This window comes from Microcebus murinus, chromosome 12 (genome assembly GCF_040939455.1).
Source record: "Microcebus murinus isolate Inina chromosome 12, M.murinus_Inina_mat1.0, whole genome shotgun sequence".
Classification (NCBI taxonomy): Eukaryota; Metazoa; Chordata; class Mammalia; order Primates; family Cheirogaleidae; genus Microcebus; species Microcebus murinus.
The window spans coordinates 57,821,492-57,836,018 of record NC_134115.1 but is presented as its reverse complement, the minus strand read 5'-3'; the positions used below and the strand labels follow the sequence as shown (position 1 = coordinate 57,836,018).

Genomic DNA, 14,527 nt, shown 5'->3' with positions numbered 1-14,527 from the left:
TCATAATTCCATTTACCACTACCCACCTATCTTTTGCCCTATTGTTGTCAGAGACTTTGTGTATACATTATAAGCCCCACTTAACAATGATATTTTTGCGTTAAACAGTCATATGCCTGTTAAGAGAATTAATAGAAAGAAAAAAGCTTGTCTTTTACCTTTACCCACATATTTACTATTACCAATACTTTCAGATCTTTCCCATAGATCAGTTTTCCATCAGATATCATTTTCTTTTAGCCTAAAGAATTTAGTATTTCTTTTAGTGAAGGTGTGATGATGACAAATTCTCTTAGATTTAGTTTATCTAAAAATGTATTTATTTCACCCTCCTTTTTGAGTGGCATTTTTTTTTTTTTGAGACAGAGTCTCACTCTGTTGCCCAGGCTAGAGTGCCATGGCATCAGCCTAGCTCACAGCAACCTCAAACTCCTGGGCTCAAGCAATCCTTCTGCCTCAGCCTCCCGAGTAGCTGGGACTACAGGCATGAGCCACCATGCCCGGCTAATTTTTTTCTATATATTTTTAGCTGGCCAATTAATTTCTTTCTATTTTTAGTAGAGATGGGGTCTCGCTCAGGCTGGTTTTGAACTCCTGACCTTGAGCGATCCTCCTGCCTCGGCCTCTCAGAGTGCTAGGATTACAGGCTTGAGCCGCCACCACACCCGGTCTTGAGTGGTATTTTTGCTGGATATAGAATTCTGAGTTGACAGCAATTTTCTTTTGGGGTTTTAAATATGTCATTTCATTGTTTATGATGTCAACCATAATTCACATGATTGTCCCCCTATATACAATGTGTCATTTTTCTCTGGCTACTTCCAAGACTTTATTTTTATCTTTGGTGTTCAGTAGTTTGACTACAAGAGACCAACCTGTGGTTTATTTGTATTTATCCTGCTTGGGGCTCACTGACATTTTGATAGTCCTGTATGTTTTCCACCAAGTTTGGGAAATTTTTTACCATTATTTCTTCAAATATTTTTTTCCTCCTCTTTTCTCTTTCCTTCTGGTATTCCAAGTACATACATGTTCCAAATACATATAATATATTCTCACAGGTCATGAAGGCTACATTCTTTAAAAATCTTGTTTCTCTCTGTTCTTCGAATTGGATAATTTCCATGGATCCATCTTCACATTCAGCTGTTAGGCTCATCCAACAAATTTTTCATTTCTGATATGGTATTTTTCTATTGTTTCCATTTTTCTGCTTAGATTCCCCATCTGTGCATCCATTATAACAATATTTCCTTTAGGTCCATAAATATATTTATAACAGCTTCTTTAAAGTCATTGCCTGCTAATTCTAACTTCTCGGTTATCTGACTGGTAGCATGAATGGTACCAGATGAGATGGATCTCATCTCCTTGAGCCATGATCAAGAAATTGTCCCCAGGGAGACAGCAAGGATAAGTATGTGACTCATTTTGGGTGTTTTCTTTCCCTCAGGCATCCCTGTTCTGTGTTGTCTATTATCCAGTACCTAAAAGCAGTTGTCTCATATATTGTGCTCAGGTTTATAGTTGTTTGTAGTGGGAGGGCAAGTCCAGTATGAACTGCTCCATCATGGCCAGAATATAAATCCCCATATCAAGGTCTTTAAGAGTTATATATAAAGTGTGCTGTATTTTAAAATTCATCACAGAAACATGGTATTTTTTTTTTTTTTTTTTTGAGACAGAGTCTCGCTTTGTTGTCCAGGCTAGAGTGAGTGCTGTGGCGTCAGCCTAGCTCACAGCAACCTCAAACTCCTGGGCTCAAGCGATCCTCCTGCCTCAGCCTCCCGAGTAGCTGGGACTACAGGCATGTGCCACCATGCCCGGCTAATTTTTTATATATATATCAGTTGGCCAATTAATTTCTTTCTATTTTTATAGTAGAGACGGGGTCTCGCTCTTGCTCAGGCTGGTTTTGAACTCCTGACCTTGAGCAATCCGCCCGCCTCGGCCTCCCAAGAGCTAGGATTACTGGCGTGAGTCACAGCGCCCGGCCAGAAACATGGTATTTTTAAAACCCTACAGTAAAAGCTTTTTATAAAGGACAGGACCTTTTGTGATGTAAATATCAGCCTTGAATAAAGGCATTGGACTGGAAGAAATCTGAGGCCCCTTCCTGCACAATTCATGAGCAAGAGATTTATCAGAAACAATGTAGAAATTACTTTAAATGAGTTATATCTTGCACTGGAGGAGCTAAGGAAAGAAAATACCTCCTTTTAAGGGTAACTGCCCTGCTCATAGCTTTAGGTACTTAGTGTCATAGGATCTTGTCCCTCGCTGACATTGCCCAGCATGCACAGATGAGCTAGGGGTCAATCAGATTCCTTCTCTAAGAGTCTGAACTAAAACTACAGAAAGAACCAATAGTTGGATGAAGATATTGATGAAAATTTTTGTGAGGCAGGCAGAAGCTAGAGCAGCCATGATGAGCTGGAAACACACTAAAGTGATGAGGGAGCAGAGATCATGGAAAAGCTGGCTGGTTGGGAAATGAGAATAGGGAATGAAACACATAGTTGCTAAGAGTAATAGAGAGCCCATGAGAGATATAAAGAAAGTAGTTAGTCCCTATACCTGTTTCAGAACAAAAAGCTTTCTAATTCCAATTTTAGATTATCTATATATTTATAATACCCATATACAACCCTCCACATATACCACATATACCACTTCTCCCACCTGATTTTATTTGAGGTAACCTGAGTGAGCCTCTCTTCTTCACAATTTAAAGATATTAACTAAGGTACATATACCTTAGAGTTTTCCAGGTCTATAAAGGTCAGGAGGAGTGAAGAAGACTTGGGCATTCCATGCAGAGGAACAAAATCATTAACAAAACACAGGGCATGGAACCAGGTGTATATCCAAGGATCAACAGATCTTTTTTTTTATCCATTTATACTCCAATTTGTCCCCAAATAAGACTTGAGGCCAAATACATGGCACATTGAGAAAATAAGTGAAAAATAGATGTGAGGTAAGAATAAAAGTAGGAAAATAAGCTTAACACTAGGGCTGAAGTCCCTACATAATTAGCAGAATTAGGCTGCTTTGACTAGGATGAAGGAAGCATGAATTGCTTCTTCTGCAGCCCAAGAAAGAAAAGTTGGTATTCAGAGTATTTCAGTACATACCCTTCCATTGTTAATTTATTCACTCATCAACTAATTCACTTAGTCATTATTTATTCATCTAGTATTTATTAAGCATCTACTATATGCCAGATCCTAGGAGGACAGCTAAAGAAGAACCAAGGTTGAGTTGGTTACCACTCCTGGAGTTCTCAGTATAGGAGGTGAGATAAATGGAGGACATAAATCCACCATACAAACCATAATCCAGTGACTCTATGAGTAGGACAAAGTGTTGTCAGACTCAAAGCAGTGAAACTAAAGTTTGATCAACAGCTGTGTCTTTTGCTTGCTTCTTCCACACAACTATGTCAGTGCTCAGTGACTGTGAAGATGGAGCACTCCATACAAATTCCTAACTGGCAGAAAACAATTTCATGTGGTTTGCTCACAGCTGGAGCCAGAGAATCAACATTACTCCTTAGCATCGGCTTGCAGGCTGTAAAGCCCCAGCGATAAGCACAGGGGCCCTTGCCATTATTATTTGAGTACCTGGCATGTCCCAAGTACTAACAATGTACAAGGCTCCACAGTACACAGGGGAGAAGACCAAATTCTGGCCTCAAATGCTCACAGCTGTTTTGTAATCTGATAATTGTGCATGACAAACCTCAGACCATAACTCTGAAAATAGCATGACTATAATCATAACAAAATGGAAAAGCCATTGGCAAAATTTGTTTTCTAGTTATCACTTCCAGAAGGAATTCCATAACACCACGATGGGAAAGGAAGAAAAAACTCTCTCAACTTTCTATTGCATAACCTCAAAATTATCATCATCTGCATCCATCCTTTCTCCTCTTCTGTTACAAAGAGTTCCTCCTCCTGTCCACAACTGATCCATTCCCATCTCCTCAGAGACTTGGCTATAGTCATTATTTAACCTTTCTCCTTTCTCTTCAACTTTTCTCTCCATCTGGGGTCCTCCCCTCAGCATTTAATATATTCAAGTCTTACTTTCATCTTTTAAAAAAAATTCTTGTCTATGTAGTCTTTACTGCCTTCTTAGCTCAATTCAGTCTAGTTTTTATATCTGAAATTGCTCTTTCCAAGCTCTCCAATAATTTCCTAGTTATTGAATCTAATGTCCAAGCACCAAGCTATGTCTTGGTTCTTATCTTCATTGACACCTTAACAGCATGCAACATAGCTGACCACATACTTTCCCTAAAAACACACTCTTCCTTTGGCTTCTGAGACATTATTTTTCCTTGTCTTCTTACTTCTCTGGTTACTCCTTCTTATTCTCTATTTGGACTCTTCTTCCTCTGTCCAAACCTGAAATTCTGGTGTTCTTCTGAGAAGTCATCCTTGATTCCCCAGAATCAGTGTTAGGATCCCCTATCACATGCTTCTATAGCACCCTCTGTTAGCTCCCCTACCACATTCCATTATTCACTCAATGATCATCCGCTGAGAGCTTTTGGCATTATGGCCACTGTGTTAGGAGCTAAGAATGTAGATGTAAGCAAAAACATGCACAGGCCCTGCTCCCAAGGAGATTACAATCTAATGGGAGAGACATACAATAATCACATAATTACACAAATAAGTAAATCATTACAAACTGTGATGCATGCTATAGAAGAAGGCAACACAGAGCAATGAGACAATATAACAGAGGAAACTTAACCTTATCTTCAATAACAGGGCAGGGGGCATTGGAATGGGTTGTGAGGATTGATTTTGGGGCTGAAATCTTAGAAGTGAGTACACATGTGAGGGAGGGTGTGAAGAATGTTCCAGAAATAGAGGATAGCACATAGAACTGAAGTATAGCAGTCATGAGGGAAAAGAGATCCAGGCAGGTCTCAGCCCATACAGGCCCCTGAAGGGTTATCTAAACATTTGGTTCCTATCCTAAGAGCAATGGGAAGTCACTAAAGGGTTCTGAGTGGGAGATGGCATAGTCAGACTGGCAGTTTGAAAAAATCACTCTTGATATAGTACAGAGAATGGATTGGAAAGGACATAGAGGGTCAACGGGATGACCAGTTACAAGACTGTTACAGCATTCTGCCTGAGAGATGATTGTAGCTTCAGCTATGGAGGTGGCAGTAAATATGAAAAAAGTGGTTTGATTTGAGAGATATTTAGAAGGTAAAGGGGTAAAAGATCATATCTAGGGTTTGAGGAAGACAGGTGTAAGGATGACACTTAGGAGAAGGGTCACAAAAGTGAGGTTATCTTACTTTGAACGCACAGAAACACAACTTCCCCTGGATTTTGCTCACCTCTTATCCTTTCTTCTATGGATCCCAGACCTTATCACCAAACTCAAATTCTCTGAATCATCCAACTGTCTTCTGACCTTCCACCCAATCCTGACTACTTATCCCTACCCTCGTCACCTTTCATCTACATCGTACTTCTAAAAATATTGCCCCAGAGGGGCCTAGTGGGAGACTACAAAATGGTCCAAAACACAAGTCTTTTCTTTGGCTTTTACAGGCGAATGATGCAAAATTCCAGACTTTGATTTTTTTTATGGTAACCAACTGAGTTATAAAGGGGTACTAAAATTTGTTAGTCATAAACTAAAATTAGCTTTTAACTGGAGTTGACACAGACTCTAATTCAGTTTTCTACTAAGAAGTCTGGCTGCCAGGCAATGTTTGGCAATGCTGCAAAGCTCCTCTTGCACATGTATACATGTGGACAGTTGCATTCTCACAATTTTCAGTAAGGACACTTTGTTATTGGGGCATTACCAGTGATGTTTTGAGCTGGTCATGGTTTATGGTCCCTGACATTCATGCATTTTAATTACGAATTATGATTCATGGAGTTCCATCATGACCAATTTAATGTTCCATGGGTTATTTGATTAACTCTATGGGGTAGAGGGATGCACCTCTCTGACCTTATCTCTTGCTGCTTTCCCCCTCCCTTCCTTGCTGATCCAGAACATGTGTAGCAGGCTCCCATCTCAGGGACTTTATACTTGCTATGCCATCTGTCTAGTATGCTTCCTCCCCAGATATTACATAGCCAGCTCTTTCATTTCCTTCAGGTCTTTGCTCAAATGTCAGCTCTGTGAGGCCCTCCCAGACTACCCTATTTAAATTATTAATATAATCTTCTGGTTGCCTGAACTTCTTAGTCCACTTTTTCTCCTTGGCACCTATTCACCTGATTTATCTGATATACTATATATTTTATTTATTTGTTTATTGACAATTTACTTCCAACTAAAAAATAAGCTCCATGAGAGCAGAGATTTTTGTTTGTTGTATTTGTTTTGTTTCTTGCTATATCACCAATAGCTAGGACAGTATCTGGCATAGAGTGGGTATAATAAATAATTATTAAATAAATGTTCACATCATCAGGTTTTTTTTACCTTAGTCTCCAACATCTAGCTCTTAAGGCATGGATACATGTAGTTCAAATTTGAATCATTCACAGCCATACTGCCAAAGCAGATATATAAACACGAACCCAGAAAAACATGCTTATATAGTGACATTTCCTTGTTGTCACTCCTCATTAGTCTCCCCATCCAGGTTCACCCCCTCCTGTCTTTCAAACACACTCAGATGAAAATTTCCAAAGAACAGCTCAGGGCAATCAGAATTCATATTCAACTCATTTCCCCAGAACTTAATATATTCCAGGTATTGTGCTAGGTACAGGGGAATCAACAATGACCAAATCAGACACGATCCTTGCCATAACAGAGTTTATAGCCTAGTGGAGATATCACCCTATTCTGCCACCAGAAAAGAGACTTAATCCCTTGTAGGAGAATGTGAAGGTCAAATTGAGACTTTAAGTATGAATAGGAGATGAAAGAGATTTGTGGCCAGGTAGAGTAGAGCAGCTGGCAGTAGACAGAAAAGACTGTACCAGGTAGGCAGAGGAAACAGCATTTTCAAAGACCTAGAGGAAAAAGAGTGTGGGTATCACTTTCCAGGAAGTGAGAGAAGTTCAGTTTGCTGGAAATGTAGAATTTTCACAGAGCAATGGTGAGATCTGAAGCAGGATGGCCAGACCATGCAGGGGCTTGCAGGCTGTATCAAGCAAATTGGACATTGGGGACTTTATCCTGAGAGTAACAGGGAGCCACTAAAAGGTCTGATCAGAGCAGCGACATGAACAAATGGAATTTAAACTCCTCTCTATCCCCTAACAAACCTGACCTTCCCTCACCACTATAGGCTTATGAGTCCTACTTGCCTCCTCCCTGAAGCCTTACTACTGCTCCAACCTGCATGCCTCTCTCCCTTTCATCTCCAGGGACCCCATTCTCCTTTACTTTTGTATGCCTGTGTTCAGTCTCCCCCATTGAACTGAGCTCCCAGAGGACAGGGAAAACTTCTTAAACATCTCTAGGTTATCTCATACCCAATTAGCACTGACCCAAATTGGGCTTCACTGAGACAAGAGAATAATGAATATATTCTAGCACAACCCAGCCTTTTCTCAGACCCCAGACACCAATATTTACTGCACTAAAACAACCCTCCCCTCCAGGGGGCAGTGCTGATGTGTTCAGAGGCAGTTGACCCAGGTTTCTCTGCTTCCTGTCTGCTGTTACCTCTCTGCTCTCAGTGTAATTAGTCTCCAGTGTTTCTCCTAATGGACTGAAGAAACTCATCCTTAAGCTTGTTCAAGCTGCAAGTTGCTAGAAAAGACAAACCCAATCTACAGTGACAGAAAGCAGACCAATGGTAGCCTTGGGAAGGCAGGGTGGGGGGCAGTAGGGAGAACTGACTGGAATAAGGCACAGGGAATTTCTTGAGTTAAGTATCCTGTATCTTGATTGTGGTGGTGGCTCACAAGTATGTAAATTTGTCAAAACTTGTCAACATGTACAACTTAGATGTTCCATTTTATTGTTTATAAACCAGACTTCAATAATGTTGATTTAAAAACAAATTGCCTGTGAATTAAGGGTCAGTAGTCCCAAGCACAGTACATGAACTTCAAAACACAGCTCAACCCCAACATAAAACTAAGGCATGGCCATACAAGAATAGCAGTTTCCCCATGGCTGCAGAGATCTAAGAAGGATAGGTCCATCTGCTATATAAGGCCAAGTGAAAAAAGCAGAGGAGCAAAGGCTAATATGGAGGAGGCCAGACCAAAATATGTAAAGTCATAAATAACATGGATGCAGATTTGCTCTCCAGGCCTCAATATACCTTGGCCTGAGTGAGGTAAATTTAGAATAAATAAATAAAAGTCCTGCTTTACAGAGCTAGAAACTGCACATTAGCCACAGAGTGATAATTTGTTAATGGTTTGGAAAAAAGTATTCCTGGAGGACTAAGTGGCTTTACCACAGTGAGCTCCTGGAGAAGCTGGGACTATCTTACCTTTCATGGTGATGCTGAGGAGAAAAGTAGAACTCTGGGTTCAGTGGTTTAAGGCAGGTGACTCTTGGGGTTTTTTGTGAGAAGGGATGACATCTGGCCAGGTGGCAACAAGGACATAACGTTCACATAGCTAAATAAGTCACAGGAGTGGACCAGGGGCTCACAGAGAAGAGAGACATATGAGGTTGCAGAAATAGTTGGGGGCCAGCGTTTGTGTTGTGCAGTGGGGGAGGGGGGAAGGGATGGGAAAAGAATCTCTCTCCTCTTCCTCTTTGCCTGACCTCTCTCTTCACAAATCTCCCAGCATAGAAAATCTGAACCAAATGCCTACACATAATCTGTTCTGTGTCTCCTGTACAGTTCTCTTGCACCCCCTCTGTGGGCTCCCAAAAGGCAAGGCCCGTGTCCCCACCTAGCCCAGCTTTCAGCACGCAGAAAAGGGTTGGACAAATAACTCCTTAGGACAAGAATGTGAAGGCAATGAGGGACAGACTGGTGGGAGTGCGCCTGGGGGCGTTAAGGAGGATGGACTAGTCAGGATGAGTCTGTGGAGTGAGTGGAGTGAGGGGATGGGAATGGTGACAGAAAGACAAGTAGGAAAGAGGTAAGAAACAGTGAGTTAGGGGTAATATGAGAGATGAAGCCAGGATCAGTGGGTGAGAGCAGTTCAGAATCACAGGTTAGTGAGCACACAAGCCAGAGGTCACAAGGGAGAGGTTAGGGGTCAACAGAAAAAAGACCAAGGATCAGTAGTAGAGGCATGGTAAATGGTCATTGGCAGCAAAAGTCAGAGGTCATCAGGATAGGGCAGGTGCGTCAGTGCGTTACCTGCTTACGAGGCGGTTTATGAGGAGCCTTCGAAGAAGCAGGAAGCATCTCAAGCCCTGGAGAACCTACAAAACGCTCCTTCGCCTGAGGACAAGAAGTTTGTCCGCCTGCTCGACCACGCACAGGAAATTTGAACTCTCTTCCACTTCAATTCCCAGTCTCAGGGGTTCTTTGGGGATAGCCGTCGTTGTGGGTCCCTGTGCCCTTGCAGTACAGAACCGACTGCTCCCTGACGCGGTTACCCAGCAACCGACCGGCAGCCCAGGCGCAGGCGCCTCAGACGCCCCTAGCCCGCCTGGTGAGGAGGCGGGGCTGGGAGCGCGGGGAGCCTCAGTCTCCACTAAGCTCCGCCCCTCAGGATAATGAGACCAGCGGCCGCGGCTATTCGGAACTCCTGCATGTGGGAAGGGCTGGGGTGCCCAGGCACCACCTCCTCATGAATAATGCAGAACCCGGGCGGTGTCCCGGACCCGGAAGTGGAGTTGCCGAGTCACCGCAGTGGCTGAGCTGCTGACAGGAGGCGGCGGCGGAGTAGGAGGCGAGGCGAGACCTGCGGCTCCGCCAGGCCACAGCCGCTGTAGCGCTAGGGAAGCCCACGGAGCCACGCCAGCCTCAGCCACACTGCGAACCTCTCGCCCTCCGCCCACTCCTCCGGCCGCCTGCCCGGCCTCCAGGTCCGGGGCGGCCTAGTCTGCATCACTCGCCGGGCTCCTGGGGCCGCCGCCCCGCGCGGTCCCGTTGGCGTCCCCGGCCGCGCCCGGCCCGTGGCCCACTCGCCCGCCGGCACCATGATGGAGGAGATCGACCGGTTCCAGGTGCCCACCGCGCACTCGGAGATGCAGCCGCTGGTGAGGGGGCGGGCGGCGGGCAGGCCAGGGCCTGGAAGGGGCGCCGCTTGAGGGGGAGGCAGGGAATCAGGCCGTGGGGATTATGCAGAGGGGGCGCCATCAAATGGGGCAAAGAGAGCTCTGAAAACGCATTGCCGGGTGAGGGGCCTTGCAGGACAAGAAAAGCATGGGAAATACACAGGGTGAGAGCAAAGGGACCTGTGAGGGCGGAGGGCACAGTCGGATGGAAAAGTGAGGGGCACAATGGTGCACACCGCTAGTGGAAGCCCATAGCCCCGTCTGTGGCCAAAGAACTATTATGGGGCACCTTCGGGAGCAGGCTCAGGGGGCTGGGATGCGAAGTAGGGGGGCGTTTAGCCCTAGAGGCCTGTGATGCTTAAGGCGGGGGAGCAGTCAGGCTAAGAGAGACTGGGAATAGGCTTTTAGAAAAGGAGGGGCCTGTCCGCTGGATATGGATAGGAACACCAGGCCAGGTCCAGGGACCAGTGGCGGCAGGGGGTTGGTGCAGGACCTGGGAATTCCATTCTTTTCCTGAGGGAGCGCAGGCATTCCAGGCTGTGGGTATCTGAACCGGGAAGGACAGTGCGAGGTGGAGAAACGGGTACAGACGAGAGTGCTAGAGGAGGTGGGGCCGCTCTGGAGCCGCCTGTGCCTACCAGTTCGGAAGAGCCCCCATCATCCTAGGCCTACGTGCCTAGAGTCCTTTGCTGGGCGCGGATCCTGCCGCCTGTCCGTGGTCCCGGAGTCAGGGAGGAATGATGTCATCTCTGCCGGCGCGGAGGGGAGGGCAACGCGGGTGCACCGAGGCCAGGCCTAAGGGAGAATATGCTCCTTGGCCACCTCCCGGGGGGCTACCTGACTCTTGTCAGCCTGGCGACAGTGGGATGGGAGACGCAGAGGCCTAGCCAGCTGGTATAGAGAGAGGGGGAAGGGAGAGGGCACCCAGACTCTCTTTGCTTTCTCCCCTTGGAGTCCGAGAGCAGGAATTAGAAGAAGGTAGGGCCTGTTAGGAACCTGAAAGTGTGGATGCTGTATTCTCTGAGCTCTGCTAGAGCTGAGCTCTCCAAGTTCTGAAGCTTTGGGGCTCCCTAAAGTTTCCTCCCTCTGTGTTAGGTGGGGTGGCCAGGAATAGGTTCTACCCTTGGGCCCACAGCCTCTGCCTGACATGCGTGCTTGGTGGCTTCCTGGGCAAGTAACCTGCCATTACAGCAGCCAAGATGGGCCTTGGCAGGGACCCATCACCATCTATATGCCACACCTTTTGGAGAATGGTGGAGAGAATCATTAGTAGCCACCTAGTAGGAAATAAGTGGATTTTTACCCGTTTTGTGACTACTTAGTTCTAGAAACCAAAACAAAGAAGCTTTACAGAAGTGTACAATATTAAACTGGAGAGAGAAATGCTGCAGGACTTTTTGTTAGCCTGATTCCATCATTGGGTTACCTGGGAGACAGAAAATCCTGGAGAGAAGTCCATCCCATAAACTTAAAGAAGGACTTTGGACTAGCTGAAGAGAACTTTCCTTTCTGAGTTCTCTTTCTAGCCAACGTGGCTTCTCAAACTAGATTGTCCTTCCAGTTCTAAGCATCTAATCAAGAACCAAAAAAGAGAGTGGATGAAGGAGGAGGAGGAGGAGGTTCAAATGAACCAGGAGAAGAAAGCTATGAGTTGGTTGTCATCTCCCATCTGGGGTCCCTTAGAAGGGAGGCAATAACTGTCCAAGAAAAAGAGAGCAGGATGAGGCCCACCAGGTTCTGTTAGTTGTCCTTGGTGCCTCTGTTATTGCCTGAAGTTCTGAGTAGTGGTTTGGCTGGGTGGAGGAGTCTTGAGCTGTTTCTGGTCTGTGTGGCCCTGGAGTAGAAGTACTGGTGGCAAGGAGGCACTTAGAAAAACTGTGGCTGCCTTCAGACCCTTTTATGGAGGACTAAAGTAATCCCTGTGTGCAAGAGAATACTTTGTTCAGGTTGAGTAAGAGCCTTATGGAAATAGCAAAATAGTCATCCCCCATTTGGTGGACATAAACATTTCTCTGCTTCTTGACCTCTGTCCCCAGGTTGTAGTCTAGAGGCACCCTAAAACTCCTTAAATTACCTGTTTGTTGTTGAGACCAGTAGAATCTTGCATGGCATTTCCCCAGGAACCTTCACTTTGGGGCATAAGGAATCAAGATAGCATACCATGGGGGTAAAAGGCAGAAGAGAGGGCAAAATGGCTGTTTGTGGGTATTTGGGTAGATCATAAAAACTAGAATCCCAGGCTCAGACTCAGCTATGATCTGTTTTCATTTTTGCCATTATTTATTGAGACCTCTTAAGTCTCTCTTCTTCCCTAGACTGTTTTCTCATTTATGAAGAAAAACTATTTAAATAATAGATTCCCACTCCCCATCCCAAAGACTATCATAAATACCTGATGCCATTGATTTGGCAGATTGATTCACCAAATAATTGTTGAGCATCTGCTCTATTCCAGGTACTACACTAAGTATTAGGGACAGTGGTTAGCAACACAGACACAGATGTGGTCCTGCCCTCGTGGAGTTCACATTTCATAAAAAGCTTATTTCTTTATTCCTTCAATGTGAGCCCCCTTGAGGGCAGAGCAGGGGCTGCCTTCTTAAGTCCCAAGGAAGTAGGTAATTGTTGGTGCTATTAGCATCATTACCCCTTTCTGGACCAAGCTGTATGGAGAGAGGCCTGTTATATGGGCTCCATAATCAGATAACTCTCTCCAACCCATAGTAGTGGAAAGGATCTAGAGGCATTCCTTATTTAGAAAGATAAACTCTAGGGGGAGCACATCTTTTTTTTTTTTTTTACTTGAAAGAGAAACTCAAGCTTGGAAAGGAGGCCTGGGGGAGTGGCAGGAGCTGGGAGAGAAGGCATAGCCAGATCTGGGTGTTTCCAAGGTGCTAATTTAAGCATTAGTTCTCAGCTAGTGGGAGGAAAAGGAAGAGATCTCTGCCATGTTATTGCTGCTGCTGTTGTCACAGCTGCATGAAGCCTCCTGTCTGGCTGGGGTGGGAGTTTGCCTAAAGGGAATAGCTTACCTCCTTTCCATATCACACCAATTATTTAATTGGCCTGGCTGCATCTCAGCAGCTGAACCAGGCCTGGGCCTATCCCTGATAACTCCCCAGGGTCTCTTGCTGTCTCCTTATGAAAACAATAAGAGCTCCTCTTAGAGACCTGTCCACTGAGCTCCGTTCCTGCTGTGTCTATCTCCCAGGTAATCCTGAGTGGTTTTGAGCACAGATACTCCCAAAGAAACTGCCAGGGATAGGCACACTGAGTGTGTCAGCTCTGTGGCCAAGCCATATACCACACTGATCTAGAGAAGCTCCCAATAGCCCAAGGCTCTCTGTTGAGCAGTTGGGTCATGTTTGGGCTGTTGTTTGAGTAACAGGTATAGGCTCTCTGGCCTTATTTTCTGCTCAGCTGGTTGGTATAGCTGCACAGTCTATATCTTCTCTTTGGCAGCAATTGGAGAGGAAGAAATTTGTTGCAAGAAAAACAAATGGAGCTTTTAAGCACTTAATTGTGTCAGGCAACACCCTGCCTCCTGTGCTCTCAGAGGCCAGAGAGACTTAAAGAATGACATATGGCACCAGACAGGGTCTCTGCATACTTGAGAGAAATGCTAAACTGGCCTCACTGAAACCAGGTTATCTGTTAACACTCTTTAGTTTATGAGCATTAGCTATGTATCTTCTCAGTTCCAGGTACTTTAAGGATACAGAGACAAGCAAGATCTCTCCAGCAGATGGCCAGGAGAAGGATGGGCTCACATGGGTATAGGAGGGTTTTTAGATACATATCAGAAACGAGTGGAGATCAATGGAAGGTATTTCTGAGAAAGAGTGCACCTCCCTTGAGAGAAGGTGAAGAATGCCAAGGTTTTGACCCTTTGACTACATGAGCTTGGAAAGGAGTTTCAGGCTCTTACTGCCTCCTGTCATTCAGGGATGGGGATGGTTAGGACCGGACATTAATTCAATAAATGGGCCACAGAAGCTCCTGAAGGAGGCAGAGAGACCATAATAAAGAGAGCAAGTAGCCACTATAGAAAATTGACCTACATGTATTCTATGGTCTAGGCACCTTAAATTGCCTCCTTGTAGCCAGATGACTTTTCTATTTAAGGGTGGATTCTTATAGTGGGTCCATGTGGCTTGTGACCCAGTAGTATTTCTCAGGCTCCTGGGGAGAGGCACACCCTTCTCTCCCTGTGTTGCAAACTGAGGATCAGGTTTGGCCAGGCCTTTAGCCCCTTATTACTCATCTCCTCATCCAACAAGCACTGAGTAAGAACCTACTCTCTGGTAGGTGTTGTGCTAGGTTCAATAAGACAGAATCTTGCTCCAGGAACTTGCACAGTCTAGCACAGCTGGAG

The 14,527-nt window shown here is 45.1% G+C and overlaps 2 protein-coding genes across 8 annotated transcripts in view; one reads left to right on the top strand and one right to left on the bottom strand.

The window, feature by feature from the left end:
- DNAI1 (dynein axonemal intermediate chain 1) overlaps nt 1-9,552 on the bottom strand; it is a 62,511-nt gene extending 52,959 nt beyond the window's left edge. Inside the window, exon 1 of the mRNA XM_012770119.2 lies at nt 9,287-9,552. Within this exon, the coding sequence (XP_012625573.2) occupies nt 9,287-9,334 (48 nt within the window). The 5' untranslated portion in view covers nt 9,335-9,552. The remainder of the gene's footprint in view (nt 1-9,286) is intronic.
- Nucleotides 9,553-9,575: 23 nt separating this feature from the next.
- FAM219A (family with sequence similarity 219 member A) overlaps nt 9,576-14,527 on the top strand; it is a 51,694-nt gene continuing 46,742 nt past the window's right edge. For 3 of the 7 annotated variants that reach the window (XM_012770131.3, XM_012770127.3, XM_076008810.1), the window contains exon 1: nt 9,802-10,134. In XM_012770131.3, the coding sequence (XP_012625585.1) occupies nt 10,075-10,134 (60 nt within the window). In that variant the 5' untranslated portion in view covers nt 9,802-10,074. Of the gene's footprint in view, nt 10,135-14,527 lie in introns of all 7 variants that reach the window. The other 4 variants (XM_012770130.3, XM_012770125.3, XM_076008812.1 and 1 more) reach the window with 2 other exon arrangements.